Source organism: Corella eumyota, chromosome 1, assembly GCF_963082875.1.
Source record: "Corella eumyota chromosome 1, kaCorEumy4.1, whole genome shotgun sequence".
In the NCBI taxonomy this organism is placed as follows: Eukaryota; Metazoa; Chordata; class Ascidiacea; order Phlebobranchia; family Corellidae; genus Corella; species Corella eumyota.
In genome coordinates, this window is record NC_137490.1 from 16,196,349 (window position 1) to 16,213,236 (window position 16,888).

General features: G+C 30.7%; 2 protein-coding genes across 4 annotated transcripts; one reads left to right on the plus strand and one right to left on the minus strand.

The window, feature by feature from the left end:
• Positions 1 to 15: 15 nt before the first annotated feature.
• LOC145740764 (vesicular inhibitory amino acid transporter-like) lies at positions 16 to 5,686 on the minus strand. Its single transcript, XM_082558607.1, has 8 exons — positions 5,395 to 5,686; positions 4,791 to 5,010; positions 3,053 to 3,185; positions 1,991 to 2,143; positions 1,689 to 1,864; positions 1,432 to 1,591; positions 793 to 1,326; positions 16 to 639 (listed from the first exon to the last, which is right to left on the minus strand). The coding sequence occupies exons 1-8, from the start codon at positions 5,549 to 5,551 to the stop codon at positions 16 to 18; spliced, it is 2,157 nt and encodes a 718-aa protein (XP_082414733.1). The 5' UTR covers positions 5,552 to 5,686.
• A 1,058-nt stretch (positions 5,687 to 6,744) lies between these two features.
• On the plus strand, positions 6,745 to 16,645 carry LOC145746173 (uncharacterized). Of its 3 annotated transcripts, none has more exons than XM_082564379.1 (19): positions 6,745 to 7,196; positions 7,296 to 7,366; positions 8,051 to 8,425; positions 8,552 to 9,394; positions 9,524 to 9,629; positions 9,782 to 9,890; positions 10,015 to 10,125; positions 10,294 to 10,434; positions 10,628 to 10,703; positions 10,820 to 10,920; positions 11,089 to 11,238; positions 11,468 to 14,035; positions 14,154 to 14,504; positions 14,628 to 14,698; positions 15,116 to 15,181; positions 15,306 to 15,375; positions 15,472 to 15,583; positions 15,665 to 16,296; positions 16,483 to 16,645. In XM_082564379.1, the coding sequence occupies exons 1-19, from the start codon at positions 6,748 to 6,750 to the stop codon at positions 16,564 to 16,566; spliced, it is 6,486 nt and encodes a 2,161-aa protein (XP_082420505.1). In that variant the 5' UTR covers positions 6,745 to 6,747; the 3' UTR covers positions 16,567 to 16,645. The 3 variants fall into 3 exon arrangements, 2 of the variants coding, with proteins under 2 accessions (XP_082420505.1, XP_082420513.1); XM_082564387.1 differs by having other exon boundaries at positions 14,160 to 14,504; XR_014281294.1 differs by lacking the exons at positions 15,472 to 15,583; positions 15,665 to 16,296; positions 16,483 to 16,645 and having other exon boundaries at positions 14,836 to 15,181; positions 15,306 to 15,318.
• The last annotated feature ends 243 nt before the right edge of the window (positions 16,646 to 16,888 follow it).

Consider the following 16,888-nt stretch of genomic DNA (forward strand, 5'->3'; position numbering starts at 1 on the left):
GAAAAGATTTGTGAATTATTTTCTTGGTTTTCGCTGTTGACTTGAACTTTTCGCCGTTTCAAGCATGTATTCTATATCCTTTTCTGCTTGATTTCGTTCACCATTTTCGTAGGCTATTTGATACTTAGTGGTGGCTATTGATTTACTGTTAGAAGGTGAGACTGATACAAAATCAAGGGCTACTACATCGGGCACAAACTCGTCTGACAATTTTGGAAAATCCGGGAACCACGCGGGACCGTCGTAGGTGCCGTTTTGACCAGCCATGGGGTACGACGAATTGACCTCTAGCGAGGTAGGATTGTAAGTTTCATATAGGCCGATAATCGAAAAATAAATGCCTGTAATTGCGCACAGAAGTCCCGATACAAAGATAAAAACGTCGATGGCAACGTCTTTCCACGATAATTCCTTCCATTTTAACTGTAAGTGAAAAGCACAAGGAAACAAGAACGCGAGTGAAGTCCCGACGAAGCTACCTGTAAGTCCCATTAGAAGAGCGAAGTGGGGAATAAATATTGCAAATATCAGGGTGCCAAGAACAAGTAAACCCCTTAAGAGCAAAGCCCAAATTTGGATATCACCTGTAGCAGCGTAACACGAAGGCAATCCTTTATTTGTTCCGTTTTCTTCCAAATTCTGCAAAATAAATGTATTAGTTTTTTAATTCTATTTGTCCAAATAATATGCATATAAATAATGCGAAAGGCAATATTTACACTAAAGAAACTTTGTATTTTGACATACCAAAACAATTATTTTCTTTTTATTTACACCATTTGATTGTGTCACACACGTCATTTGTTTATCAGGCGAGTTTATACTTTCAGTCGATGACGTGGTCACGCTGGATGGTGATGTCACCGGCGTTGCTTTTTCTTCCGTAAACGTAGTTTCCACAACGGGAACATTGCTTTCTGATAGTTGATTGTAAGAGTTTCTTTTTGTACCTAAAAGTGACCCCCAGCCCCCGGTAGCGTTCGTAAAAAATGCTTGTTCAATCAACTCCAAGGACAAGTAATACGGAAGGGGATAAGACAGCAGTGCTTTAATTACAAGCATTACGTTTACGGCGCTTCTCAATCCCTGCGGTAAGTTATCTGTTACCACGTCCTTGGTTTGATCGGCCCACGTTAAAAAGCATACAAGTGCAAACAATGCCTTGGATACACATGATGCAATATAAGATAACCACAACATCATGGTAAACTCTTCGCGCTTTTCCATACTTCCTTCTAACGACGGCAAAAATATCTGTGACGTGTAGCTAAAAACGATGACACCAATCGATATCGGGAACTCTTTTGGATCAACACTGAATGTCAACTAAAAAAAATAATAAAATTACGTAATGATTGCCCAAAAGAGTAGCAGTTGTTTTTCACAGCTTTATTAAATCCACTTATTAAAAACTGTAAGGAAAAGCTATACCTGATCCCAAGCCCAAGTATTAACCCTAGAAAAACAATAGAACATGGTAACTGCCAAAATAACAATTTGCGCTATAGAACAACCCATACTAAACTTTGAAACTGCTCGTAAGTGTCGCAGGTATATACAAGGGAAAAGAAATAATGAAGCTAAAATAGACCTGTAAGTAAAAAATTAATAAAAATGTTACTATCCAATATAAAAAAGATAAATTATTTTGAAATTATTTACGAAAATCAGTATTGACTTTTTCTTACCATTCTGCCTCAGTTACTGGTAAATGGGGAAAACTGTTGGTCATTAGATTGCCTGATACCACTACATACAGCACACACGTCATAATAAGTTCAATCAACTGAGCCACATTAACTACATATCCGCCAAGCATTCTACCCCAGCATGCTGCTGCCACATCAACATAGGTAGAGCGAACCTGAGAGAATAGGTAATCAATTTGAGTAAAAGTAAGGTTAAATTGGATACACACAAGTTACTTTGAAAAAAAGTATTGTGTGGTAATATGTAAACAATATATTCGTGATTTGAAATTTTATTTTACCCGAATCTTTTCGCCGTGCTCGTTAACCTCGTACAAGCAGTGGATAAGAATGTTACCCGTATAATAGCACATGATAGCAGCTACTATTATCAGTATTATACCAACATATCCTCCATGTAATACTGCGTACGGAAGTCCTAATACGAACATACCCTGTAAATAGATTGCCAGGTTAATTAATAACATAGATAATAATTTTCATAAAAGATTCTGTTTTACAGAGTATGTATTGCTTTTTAAGCATTTGTCACTGGTTTTTATTTTGGACAAAATTGATTCTTTAGACTTCTATTATTAACATTAACCTCTTGGTATGTGTTATATGTCCCATTGCAACTAATGTAAAGTTTAAAGCAGATTGATAATTAGCATGGAATTATTAAAATCGCGCGTTTAAATTATTGTACCTTAACGTCAACAGCTTGATGGGTATTCGAATAATTTAAATCCAATGCAAATAACGATTTTTATTTAAACAATGCTGCATATTTATAATTCGTCCTAATAGAAATAATACCCAAGAGAAAAAGCTTTATTGTGATGGACATTTAAATGTATGCTAATATCAAAGCGTACACGATTTTTCTATTAAGAAAAAAAACACCATTTTTGCGCAAGGTTGCCCTTTCCAATGTGCTATTTTATAAAATAAAAAATTCGGACAAATACTTTAAAGCATTTTGTTGATTTGTATTTATATGGGAACGGCACTTAACAAGTCACTTTATTGGGTTTATAACGATTTCTATGCGGCTAATTATTCTCGATTAATGGAGAGTTAGTGAGAAAATCGTGTATTAAATCGCCTTATGTCCATTGAAGCTGTCAATCTTTCAGCGACTTAAATATGATTTAAGAAAAGTAATGTGTTTTGGTACTTAAGTATTGGAGATGTTATTAATTATTTATTAATAACAATTAAATGTATTGGTGTCATAATATGCTATAATGTTACGGATTCACGGTCCTATTTTATTAACAACTAAAACTTACAGGCATCTGCAGACAAAACTTATTTAGTCATATGTATTTTAAAATGTACTTATTATAAATATGTTTTACCTGGACAGCATTTGAGACATTCCAGCCAGCGTCCCAGGTGGTTATCATTGGCTTTTCCACGCTTCCTTGTCTCTGTATCACCGATCGTTTGACCTTGCATCTTTCCGAGAGGCTGTGTGCAGATCCACCAAGGCTGTTTACATCAATGTTGCATTGATCAAATTGGGAACTGGCAAAATTGACACGCTCTTCTCGATAATTCGCGACTTTTGAGTTTACTTTACTTACGAAATTGTTTAACATTTGCATATTTAAAAGATTTTCTAACGACTAATTTACAATTTACTATAAAACTCTAAAAAAATTAAATTTGTAAATAAATTTTAGTAAGTAAGCCTTTAGTATACACGAATGTTCAAGTCAACAGTTTCAATAAACCTTAACTTGATTTGTTTTTCTGTTTCAATTTAAAAATAAACTAAAATTCTCTACTAAACATATCAACTGCTCATCGTCAAGCTCTTGTGCGTTTGAAAATGAAATTCGCTTGTCCATGCCTAACGTTTGTCTCTATTTCGAAATTGATAATTTAAGATCGCTAGAAAAAAAATCTTTTTTTTTTAAGATTTGGCTCGCCTATTTCCTTCTCTTAGGAGGTTTAATTTGTAGATTGTATCTATGTTATACGACTACATTTGTAAATTTCCAATATTTATATTAGAAATTGATTGCCGGGGCATGCAGGTTATTTTTGGTCGTGTTTTAATTGTAAATCGAAGAAGCAACAGAATGTTTTTGCGGTACTATTACTGATTAAAGCAGGCAATTACATGCCTATTAAAACGCAAGTGTGCAATGAACGTTTTTTTGTTGTTTTAATGCATGTTTATTCCCTGGGCGATTAAAATAATTACGAATAGTAGTTTGTTTGTTGATTTACCAATTTTTCTTGAATTGTGCGGAAAATTAGCATGGTGATTGGAGTCGATATTTGATTAAGTTTAGCGGTATAAGCCTGCTGTTACTCACAAATAAAAAAAAGATTTATTTAACGCAGATTGACTTTAATCTACAACTCTCCATAATGTTTATATGTCTATGCCTCAACCAATAAAATTATTAAGCCAGTTTTTCTTTAATACCAATTATTTCAAATTTATAGTTAGTTTTGCCTATAGCTGCTTTTAAATATTTAGTATTTTTTTTTAATTTTGATGGAAATAATAACCTATTTGAATTTATTCCTAGTTAATTTTTTTTTTAATTCGTTGACTATAAATTGGACCTTATTGAACTTTTTTTATATTTATTTCTAAAAGTAATTATTATTTAATAGGTAAGGGATTATGTTTATAATAATTTTATTGTAAAAGTTTAAAGTAAATTGCTTATTTAATTTAAACCATTTTGTAAAAATGGTACTTACTGGTATATCACAATCAAATAGAAACTAAGTTTCTTTATTTTATTTTAGAACAGCAATAAATATATAAAAAAAATAAAAATAATAAAGAATCCATAAAAAGTCATACATAATTAAATAAACAAATGTGTATTTTGGTTTACAAAAGCAAACAACTTTTTGTCAACAACTTTAAAATTACACCAAAACCAGCACAACACAAGTAATTTACACTTCTTTGAAAGTAATAAACAATTATCTATAAGCTTAGGCTATGCCAATTTTACAATTAACTTATATAAGATTAAAGTTGCATCTCTACAATAACATATATAAATGTTATACAAAAAAAAATTAAAAAAAATTAATAAAGTTGGTTTATTCTTCTGATTGTTTTATTTTCCTTTTGTTTTAGCACCGGCTTGTTGGAAAACAGAAGAAGTGGACATTAAATTATCGATATACTTTCCTAACACTTGATTTTCAGACTTCAGTTTTAAGTTTTCTTCTTTAACAGAGTCCACCCTCTGTGACAAGTCTTCCAGGGTATTTTGAAGTTCTAAAACTTGTCCGATTAATCTTGCTTTATCTGCAGCTTCGTCAGGATTCTCAGTATCTAATAACAATGTATTTATGTTTAATAAAAAGTATTGTATTTGCACAAATAATACAATTTTTTATATGAGTAATACAATGTCTTTTATGGTTAAGCTAAAGGTTTGCATAAGTAGAAACAAATAAACCAATATCGGAAAAGCAGAAAGGGCTGTAAAATAATTAATATTTTACGGTGAAACTTAAAGACATAACGATGTTCAACGGTCTGGTCAGGAGATGTATACCCAGAGTCAAGGAATTTATATCTAGTCAAGGGATTTATACCTATAATGTCAAAAAATCCTATAACATCCCGACTAAAAAAAATTCCAGTCTGTCAGTCAGTAGTGTGATGATTGCCTTGATCTGTAGATTTGAATACATAAGTATAAAAATGAATTACCATCTTCAATTAAGCATTTATCAAGAGTTGGGGTGTTTGATATATTCGTTTCCACGTTAACAACATGTCTTGTTCCAACTGAGTTTTCAGTTTCACTTCCACTGTTTAGTGAAATGTTGTACATCAAATCGTCAACATTGGCTGCTGTACCGCTCATTTTAAAAGTTAAATTAAATATAAACAACTAAAAATTTCTGTTGTAACGTATTTTCATAAATTACTGAGGATTTCTTTAGTATTTTGTTGAAATATTTATGTGATAGTCATTTTGTTAATTACCAATTTTAGGCTGTACGGTATCACTTTTGTTTACCTAATTATTCATTTTGCAGTAAAGAGCGGTCTTCTGCGGCTGACTTTAGTTAATTTTAGTCATTTTTGGTTGTTTGTGGTTAATTTCAGTAAAAATAAAAGATTTGCCGCTTAAAAAATGTTGTTCTAGCACGTGGTGGCACGCGGTCAGCTTGGAACAAGTAAAGATGTCACTGATCGCAGTTCAGTAATAAAATCAGTAGTTTCGGAACTAATGACAAGCCGATTTACTGTATTATTAGTTTTCTTAGCCTTATAGATGGTAATTAAAATATTTTTTGAGTTTAGTTATTGATTGTTAGGCTACAAACGTTTATTTTTTATATTTATGTTTTTTTACATTCGGACTTGACATGCAGCTTGTTTTTGTATTGCAAATGTTTAGCAAAAATGTTTATTATTTAATTTTAATATTTGAAAACTGAAACAAAATTAATTAAATAAATACACACAGACAATTAAAATATTCCAAATCCTTAACAGTTAAATCATTAGGTTATGTATTTTGGCAGATTGGTGTCATAACTTGATAGCTATGCTGATTAAGTCATTTAAAATATTATGTTAATTTACTATTGTTAACATTAAATTATGTTATTATAAAATGACATCGGTTACAGTTTTAAAATTTGTAGTTAAGTTAAAACACAGTATTGTATTATTAAATTATTTAGTTTAATATGACCCACTGTTTTATTTAATAACTGTTCTGTAATGTAGCATAGAATTGTTTTTACAAAAATGTTGTTTTGTTAAGCTCTTTAATAATAAACAACAGAAAATTTAAAACCGTTACTAGACTTTTCGCTAAAGTTTTATGTAGTTTTTCAACAATTTTTATTGATGTTTTATACCGCTCAACTCTGTAAATATTTTCTATTGTATTGTAAATGATGTTTTATTGTATATTTAAAAAAAAAAGAGAGTAGCCTAAGTTAAATAAGAATGTTAAAAATGCCATTGCCAAGGTAACTTTCTAACTCTTGAGGGCCTAAATTATTAAATAGGCATCTTTTTTTCTGTTAGGCCAGTAAATAAAGCATGGAAATAAATCAAGTAAATCGAAATGAAGTAGAATCAGGATATAGGCCAGTGGGTTTAAAACCATGTAGTGTAGTTGTTGAGAATGTGGATTATCTATTGAAAGGCCAAGACTCTATTCTAACCTGGGAATTGCCATTTTGGTGGTCTATGAGTGAGGACAATGAAGAAAGTGATGAATTTTTGGGATTTCCCAACCAATCAGATTCCTCGGATATTGATGTAAAACAAGAACAATGGGAGAGTGATAACGACGATAACATCTTCGAAATCATTAATGCATTTTCATTAAAAAATGACAGCAATCGCTTCGAAAAGTTTGTTAGTCCAGAAACAAAATCGAGTACGATCAAAACTTTTGAATCATCGCTTTCTTCAAGACTTAAAAATGGCTCCAATTTTGTTACTTTTGCTCCTACTTTAGAAGAGTTGGAGGGGTTTCATTTATAGTATGTTTGTTGTGTTTATATGCATTAGTTATTTTAATTGTTTTTTGTACACAATTTAATGTGTATTTAGATACTATTTTAAAGTTATTTTTATTTTAGTACAAAACCAGAAATTGAGGATAAACAACTTGATTCCATTTTTCCCAAAGTGTCAGAAATAACATCTACGGGTAGGTGTTAGACGTAGGGAATATCAACATGAAATTGTTATTTTTCTATGGTTTCAATTTTACAAGTATATAAATATATATATTAGGGATGGGCTGAAATCCAAATTACATCGGATTCGACAAGCCCGAGTATTTTGTTGCGATACTCGGCTGAGTCCGAGTACTCGGTTATGACATCATTTAAACGTATATAACTGTCCATGAGAATCTTTCCCGCATAATTTTAAACTGCCAAATTTGCCAAAAAACACGTATTTATGGATTATAAAAGGTTTATCGTTGGCAAAACTACCTACCGCTGATAGTAATATCATTTTAAGTCTAAACGAAAATGTAAAAGTCTCACATTTATTATGCGTAAAATTTTACTATGTAAAAAGTGTAGTTGTTGCTTAAATAACGTGATATAATTGAGAGTAGATTATAACTTATTAAAAAAAGGCAAAATTCGTGTTTTTTATGTTTAGTAAATCGTATACGATCTTAAATGACCAATTATTACTCGGCGTCCGAGTACTAAAAAATGCTCGACGAGCACGAGTATTAAAATATTCCTTATACTTGGGCCGAGTACTCGGACTCGGATTCGATTGGCCGATCCCTAATATATATATAGTATTATAAATATTTGTAGCATTTAATAGTTATTTTTGCAAACTAATAGTTAAACATTTTTAAATGCAGCTGGAAAGAACACAGAAATACAGCCATTTGTTAAAATTTTTAAACCATCATCGAATACATTTAAATCCACCACTGAGTGGTCCAAAAAATTTAACAAACCAGATGAAAAATTGGAACCAGAACAAAAGATTTTGCCTTCAACTGAAAATGATCAGCGGTCTGTATTTTCAAGTAGTGCATTAGATGCATTGCTGGATTCTGAAAATGGGGGGGTAAGTGTTAAACATGAACCACCTACATTGCTAGAGGAACTAGCATTGCAAGACACCGCCCCACAACATATCAACAAACCAAAAGTCAAAACATTCGAGAGCAAATTACACAAGCGAAGCACTTTAAAGGCAATTAAAAATAGGTTGCCCAGCTTAACAAAAGGTACTTTTAGTGTTTGTTAGGTATATATATATATTTGTATTTGGAAAGTAGTTTTATTTTTTTTTTAAATATATAAATTTTTTAAGTTATCAGCATTTACACAATTAAAATAATTTGCATTAATAGAAAAGGATGTTGTCCCCTTGAATTTTCAGCAAATAATTAAAACTGAGGGCGGATCACCACTTGTATTACAACCGACTTTAAATTTATCAAGAGTTCGAAAGTCGCTGCAATATCAAAACAAGAAAATTTCGGAAACAAAATTTTTTCCGAACTTTAATTTGAAACCAAAAATTTCAACTCTGACTGGCAAAGGTAAGACGGCAAGAGCTTTCACTTCTTTTAAAGTTAACGAAAAAAGCCTTCTTCAAATTATCACTGCTGATTTGGCTGAATTTTCTTGGTCAGTGTTCAACCCATACAAAGAATATTTTGGTGAAAACAGTACTTTTCGGGCAAATGAAAATAGCGACATGTTTTCTGCTATTAAAGTGCGGTCTTTAAGAAAAAGAAGAAGAAAGAAGTTCACTTACAGGGAATTTACATTTACCGATTCACAGCGACCTCGGCGAATTAGCAATTACTTTGCACAGGCGAAAAGAAGAAAAGTTGAACTGAAATTTGTTCAAAAGATGAATTCCGAAATGATCAACAATGCAGTGGTTCCTGTACAATTCGAAGAGAAGGGAGTGCTGGTTCCAAAACTAGAACCGATTCTTTTAAAGCTAAAAAAAACTGTTGTCGAGGGATCACATGTTGAATACGAAAATCTAGGCAGCAACCACAATGAAAATAAAATGGAAGCAATGTCTTTTGATTCAATGGATTCAGACTCTAGCAGTAGCCAGGAATTTAAAGGATTTGAAGATTTTGAAATTAAACCTGCTATTTATAAACCTAATCAACAGAATTATGAAAATCTAAGTGATGATGATATTGAACATGAAACACAAAGGCATTTTAAAGGTATTTTATTTGTTTGTGTATAATGTTGTTTTTTTTAGTTGTTATATATATATATAACATGAAAAAAATAATAAGAAATCTTAACTTATTTTGTTAGTATGACAATTTGTTTGTAATTTTTTAAAACAGTTCCAACTGAGATTCAAGCTTTACAGAAATCATTAAAATCTCTTCACCCGATGTCAGCTAGTGCTGTTCGATCACAGTTTATTTTGAAAAGATCTATTCAATTTATGTAAATATTTTTTATCTGGTACTACGAAGAATGTTACTGTAATTTTTGATATTGTATTTTTTATTTTCATTTTATATGGTAAATTGCTTTTTTATATATACTATTAAAAGTTACACAAATTTTTTTTTGCTTAAATTTGATGTTTTGTTTAGGAGAAACAAAAAGGTTTTGGGTGTTTATAAGAAACTTTCCAGTGAATTTCCAATTGAGATAGAACAAAACAAATCCAACAAAAATATCTTAAATGTTTCTATTGTTCGGGTAAATATTCAAATTTTTTGTTAGCCTTTTTTTTTCAGATAATCAAGCGCTAAAAAAATGGTAAAAAATAGTCTATACAAAAATTTGTTAATTTTTTAATAAAATATTCTTTTTACACTTACAGCAAAAACTTCGTTGGACTGAAAAGAAAGTTGGATCCACAACAGTTATTTACCCAACGATATATAAAACACCATTAAACAGCAAATTTATTAGTAAAACGGCAATAAGAAAGGTTAGCATTAGGTTTCTTATTATTTTAGTAAAGAAGTATTAAATAGTGTACTTGAATTATAAATATATATATAATTCTTTTATTTTACTCTTTTCTTCTGTTATATAATGCTTAATGATGCATCATCTTTTCGAATATTAAACTTTTTAATATTTTTTTTTACAATAGATGGCAGCTAAAAGTTCTTGTGCGAGAATTAGAGTTTTAAAAAAGGTGAACGGAAAATTTATATCCGAAAAAAATGAAACAAAATTTAACGCAAAGGACAAAGAAATGGAGTCTCCTATAGTAGCTCCACTAAATGATGCGGTAAGAGACAAAAACAGTTTCTTATGTTTAAATTTTTTTTAAGTTTGAAGATTTTTATTTAAATAGGTAGTCAATTTGTAATCTAAATTAACTACACTAGGTTTACACTTTTTGTACCGTTATAATATAAAAAAATTTTTATTTATATATCATGGTTAATGTTCTCACTAATCTTTTTTTTTGTTTACATAAGAATTTGAATGTTGTTCACCAAGTTTGTGCAAAAGAAGGTATTATTTTACTTCAACTCCAGGATGGCAATGATGCAGGTATGTGTATTGGCTATTACTTAAATGTCTGTAGTATAGACCCTGTGAAAAAATTAACATTTGAAATAAAAATTTTAATTGTGTTTATTTGACTCAAGCCTTGTTTTTATTTTCAGCAAAAAATTATTCTTTGGTTAAAGTTATTGCATTTTGCAATTGGGAAAAATCAAGGGAAGAAATAATTAAAACTCTTATTCAATGTGATTCAGATTTAAGGGTGAGAAATGATTTGACTTAAAAATATTTTATTTTTTTTTTGTTGTGAAACAATATCTATATTTGCCATTCACTGAATTTAAATTTTTTTGTAGTATTATGTTGATTTAAAGGCAATTCATGTTTTTTAATATAAAAAACTAAGCATTTTTTGTATTTAAATTTTTAGACAGCGCAGCGAGGCAAATTTATTTGTTCAAATGTTGACGAGTTTTACATTGAGATGATCAGATGCCAAACTATCGCTAATATAAACCTGACCATACCCTGGGTAGACAAATCTCATCTGCCAGTGTCTGCTCATAATCCACCTTCATTTGTAAGTGTTGGGCTTTTAGATTAAACCAATAGAAATCTGGGTGCACAGCACATTTTTAAGTTTACTTTAAGGGGTGAACTAATTTTTAAATTAAAAAAAAACAAAATTTTTTAAATTTTGTAATTTAAAATTTTTTTTTTTATATATATATATATATTTTGTGAAGTACCTTAGTGTTAAGATATTACTTTTTGTAGTTGTATTTATCTAGCAAAAATGTTTGTTTCAGGCTCGTATAATAATGCGGGACGACCTAAAAGATAGCAGCGCAGGAACAATCAAGGTCACCAACAAACTTCCACTCATGAAATCGATGAGAGAAATTCTTAAAATGGACAAGTCGCATGCAAATGCCACGTCAGATTATAATGGGAAATTCCACGGTTTATATATTTTAAGTGGACGACATCTTAACCATCGCGATTCTTTAAAAATGGACGAGGTAATTGATGTTGATCCTGGAAATGATATTCAAAGTTGTCGTCGAAAGGTTTCAAAAAAACAAAGATATTCATATAATAACAAGAAATTTGAGCTTGGTACAATCGGTTGTTTGCACTCAAATAGTCTTTCTGGCAGCTCTGAAAGAGCAAGAATTAACCCAATTAGATCGATCGACAAATCTGATAATGTTTACCCTCCTTTACATTTAAGGAGCAATGAACAACCTGTCAATAAAAGAGATTTTTGTGACAGTTCCAAAAAGGCAAACATTTCCCCATTTCGATTAACTCACAATAACTCTTCTTCACAAACAAAGAGCTCTGACAGTAGTGGTTCAGCAATTCCGCGCCCTAAATTAAACAAATATGGATATGTACATATCAATAGAAGAAAATCAGAAAAAGAAATCCCATTAGCAGTTCAAATTGAATCTCTGCAAAATCAAATTCGCAAAAATCGTAACCAGTTGGCTAAAAGAGGAAGAGCTTTTGAGGAGCGTTACGGTAAAAGTAATCACTTTTTGAACAAAATTTTAAATGAAAATAAACTTGAACTAAATTCCCAACTTTTAACAAATGAAAAGTTTGCCCCGGTTTTTCAATTGCAAAGTGGTTTGACTAAAATGTCCGGCAACTTAGGTGATAATTCTGTGCCTTTAGACATGCAGGATCGACCTTGTGTGACTCTCATCAATAACAAGAAGTTTGTTGCGGTACCGGTAACAAAAGCTAAAGGTAGAAATGATGCAGGAGAAAACTCAAATTGCTTTATGCTAATGGGACCAGTGGGTAAAAATGGAGTAGAAGATGTAGCAACTTCCTCTAGCTTTCAGAGTATTGCACAACAAAGTACCCAAAGTTGCAATAAAAATAAAGTTTTCGATGGCGAAACAAGTGTAAATAGAAATTTAAATTCTTCTAAGGGATCAACCTCTGAATCACAATTCTCAAAAAGTAGTTTAACTAATGTAACTAGCACAACATCAACTGATGCTACTTCATATACAATAAATCGCAATGGATTGATCTTAAACAGCTTAGTTTCAACCCAAAACAATAAATTTGTGCCCTTTTCAACTAAAAGTACAAACATGCTGAACAGCAATAATTTAAAGGCTTCTTCTACAACACAAGGACCAAAAGTTGTTTTTTCAACTGTTGCTACAAACAGAAATACCGTTTCATCGTTTCACAGCGGGCCTTTTTCAAACTTGAAAAATCAACATTTAATGGGAAGCGGACCTGTGTTATTTTCTAAGGCAAAATCCCGATATCTGATGCCAGTAACAACTTTGCAATCTATACCAACGACCCACAACATTTCAACTACTTCACAAACTAAACAACGAGTGTTTAGATCTGTAACTATCAACAAACCAACACTAATCAGGCCAAAGCCAAACCTTTCAACCGGATTACCACTGCGAAAAAAACTGAAACTAATTCAGGAAAAAGAACAAAAGATGAATAGTAAAAATAATATTTCAGTTCGGCCAGGCTCTCCTTCATACACAAAACCCCCAACATGGAAAGTTGTAAATGTAAATAGTGAAGGAAAGAAACCTAATCACATACTGTTACAAAATGTCATTGTAAATCCAAGCAGTGATAAATCCGAAGTTATAAACACACCACCTGATTCAACTTTTGGTTCTCACTCTTTAACAAGTCCATCTGTTATACCGCCAAAGGATATTGAAATGGCGCAACCAAACAAACTTTCTAGAACAAATTCGAATGAGGAAACATGCAACAAAGGTATTGATTTTACTAAGCCAAGTTGTTTTCGCTTACAAACTATCCCCAACGAAGAAACTCTCATTAACAAAGGTGCCAAAGTTCTTAAATTAATTCCAGTTTTATCTTCTCAATCTACTTCCTCTGATAACAAAGCTGAGGTGGTAACAATGCCGAAAACGCTTTTAATGTCTTTGGGTTCAGATCCTAAAGGAAATCTAACTGTGGACGCTAATAATTGTGGTTCAACAAACAACTTCAATCCTTTATATGTGGAAACAGATGAATTGAAATCACAAAGCACTCAAGATTGCATGTCAGTACCTGATCTTGGTTCGTTAGAAACAAACAACTCCAAACAGGAAGAGGCAGATAAAGAGTTATCAAATGTTGATTCTGTGTTATCAAATATTGATTCAAAGATGCCAATCACTATTGCCGAAAAATTTGACAAACTAAAAAACAATAAATCAGATAAACCTACGACTCCTAATTTGTTGCGTCGTGTATTGTCAGTTTCAACTAACAATAATAGTGAGAAAAAGAACATGAAGCATAATGTTGATTGTATTGAAAATAAATTACCAGAAGTTACTGCAAACTTGGACAATCTTGAGGTAAACTTATTATATATGAACTCACGGGTTTTTATTTCAATTAACATATCTATTTTAAATACTTACTGTCTTTTAGTAATATGATTTAAATATTCTTAAAATTGTTGAAATTTTTTAGAAACAGAATATTAATTCGATTTTGTCAACCACCAATGTTATATCATTAACTGATGGATTAAGCTCCCAACATGATCCAAGTCAACTAGAAAATCCAATTTCATGTTCATATGAAAAACCCGGCACCATCTGCCAGGAGATGATCAAAAATTCATGGAAAGTTTTACGGGACAGAGTGATGACATCATCAAGTGAGGAGGAAGAGAGATTAAACGATAACGATCCTCTCTTTCCAGATGGTGATTTAGAGATAGTTGAAGAAGAGAATTCATTTGTTGATGTTGAAGACTCATGTCAATTTAAATCTGATATACCGCAGATAAAAATCAAAATTAATAAAAGTAAAAAAAAGGTAAGTTAATTTCATTTTCATGTATATATTTTTGTTTTCTTTATTGTGTAAACAGTGTATTAAATCATGATATTAAAATATATATATATAACTACAAAGATTTTAACATGTTTTTTATTGCAGAAACCTATTAAATTTAAATTTTTTGATCATTACAAACATCTGGTGCTTAAAAAAAGAGAAGAGCGAAAAAGGTAACTAAAATAAAAAAATTGGTATTTTAGTTTTTGTATTACATACAGTATAAAAAAGAAACACAGTCAGACCTCGATTTAAAAAACATTAAATCAATTTACAGTAAAACAATAATTTTTAAACGATTTGTTGGAAGTTTTTCACAGATTGTATGTCAACCGGGTACAAATGATGATCTGTGAGTGTATGAGGTTCTTGTTAGTTTTCACTTGTTTATTTTATCATTTAAAAAAGCACCTATAAACAAAAAGCATTCACAAAGCACAGAATTTTCAAAGTGAAAAGCACCGATCCGCACAAGTCTAATAATGTTTATATTTTATGATTTATCAAAATCTGTATACTAACAATAACAAATCATGTGAATTCCTATGATGTTTAATATGAGCATCAATTAATTACTATTTTAATTTTAGGCGTGAGGAAGAAAAAAAATTTCATAACAATCTTGAAAAGCTAAGAAGATGGAAGCAAAGACAAGCGTGAGTTTTTATAACTAATATTTTTATAAACAAACAAACTCATTTTATTATAACTTTTGACTTTAAGACTATTGAAGGCCCGTGGTAATGACAAAAATCAAAATATTATATTTTTTTTTATCAGATTTGAGTTTTTGAACAACGCATTACCAAACCCAATGGAAAATTTCTCAAAAGTAGCAGTTATCATGGAGGTAAATTATGTAGAATTTTTCTTGTGAGAATTTAGAATACAAACTGCAATATAAGATTTTTTAATTTTTTATTACATTATTTCTGTTATTTTTTAGGCAACAATTACTTGTACTTACTACGCGGAAGCAAATCATTATCAAGAGTCATTAAAAAAGCTGCTGTTAAAACAAAATCAGTATCTCAAAATGATTCACTTTAATTTACAGGGTAAGCTTAAGTTTGTGTTGCAGATTAAAGACTTTAAAAAAAAGGTGTATTTTTGATAATAAAAAATTTTGTTTTATTTAGATAACGATACGACAAAATCTTCAGATGATGAAGCAGGTTTGGAAGATAAAGATTTAATTATCAAAGAGCTTAATGAGAAATTATCAGCAATCCAACCTCAAATTGAATCGATAACTCTGATTTTATCATTGTCTGTGCATGCTTTAGCAGAAAAAACAAAGAAGGAAAATGCTAGAGAGATCTTTCAAAAAGCTTCTAACCATTTACATGCTGAGAACAGTAGTGTTAAAGGCATTGCCATTTCTAACGGTTCTGCGGAAAATTGTGACATTAATATAGAAACTGTTATAAGCCCACTATTTAACAATATTGAAAGTGAATTGGCACCTTCTATTGAAAAAATAGACACTAAGGAAACTTCTATTCAAAATAAATGCACTTCACCAATAACTAATCCCGACATCTATGATATAATAAGCTACAACCCTGTTGAGACTGCTGATATGTTTGACAAGGCGCGAGAGTTGCTGAATTCACTCTCGAATTCTGAGTTCAAAAGTGATAATGAGCTGTTACAACCATCTACCTCTGGTTCGGATGCACTTGAAATTAAATCACAAACTGACGAGGTGAAACCATGCACAACTAAATTACAGGGAGTCTTGAACAAGACAGATTCTGATAAACCTCTGGTTAGTTCCTATTTATTTTAACTAATGTAAATATTTTTGTATAAAGTTAATATTAAAGGCAATATTTAGTTAGATTAAATAAAATTTGGGAGGCTGTAAAATAATTAGTTTGAGTTGTTTTATATATTTCTATTTGATTCATTATTAACTTTCATTTATTAACTTTAAAATTTGTGTTTTTGGCAGGACTTGGTAAGAAAGAAATCCAAAAGAAAACAAGAATTGTATCATAAGATTGAGATGGATGAAATTCTTGTTATTGATGATTGAATAATTTTTTTTTAAATTACTGTATTAAATATGTCAAAAACTTTAAACTTCTTTATGAAATTTTTGTGTAGCGTTTACAATCATGTGTTTTTTTTAAAAATAAATGCGAAACAACATCTAAGTAGACAGACCACTTGGACAAATAGATAAAATACTTTCTCGCTTTCTTTTAAAGCTGGTTGATAACGTCATAAAAAAATTAGCTTTAAAATAACAAAGTCGTTAGAAAGTTTGTTAATGTAAGTTTCAGGTTTTAAGAATAAAAATATAAGAAAATTAATAATCATTGCGCTCATTTTCAGAAAGAGCAACAAATGTATCA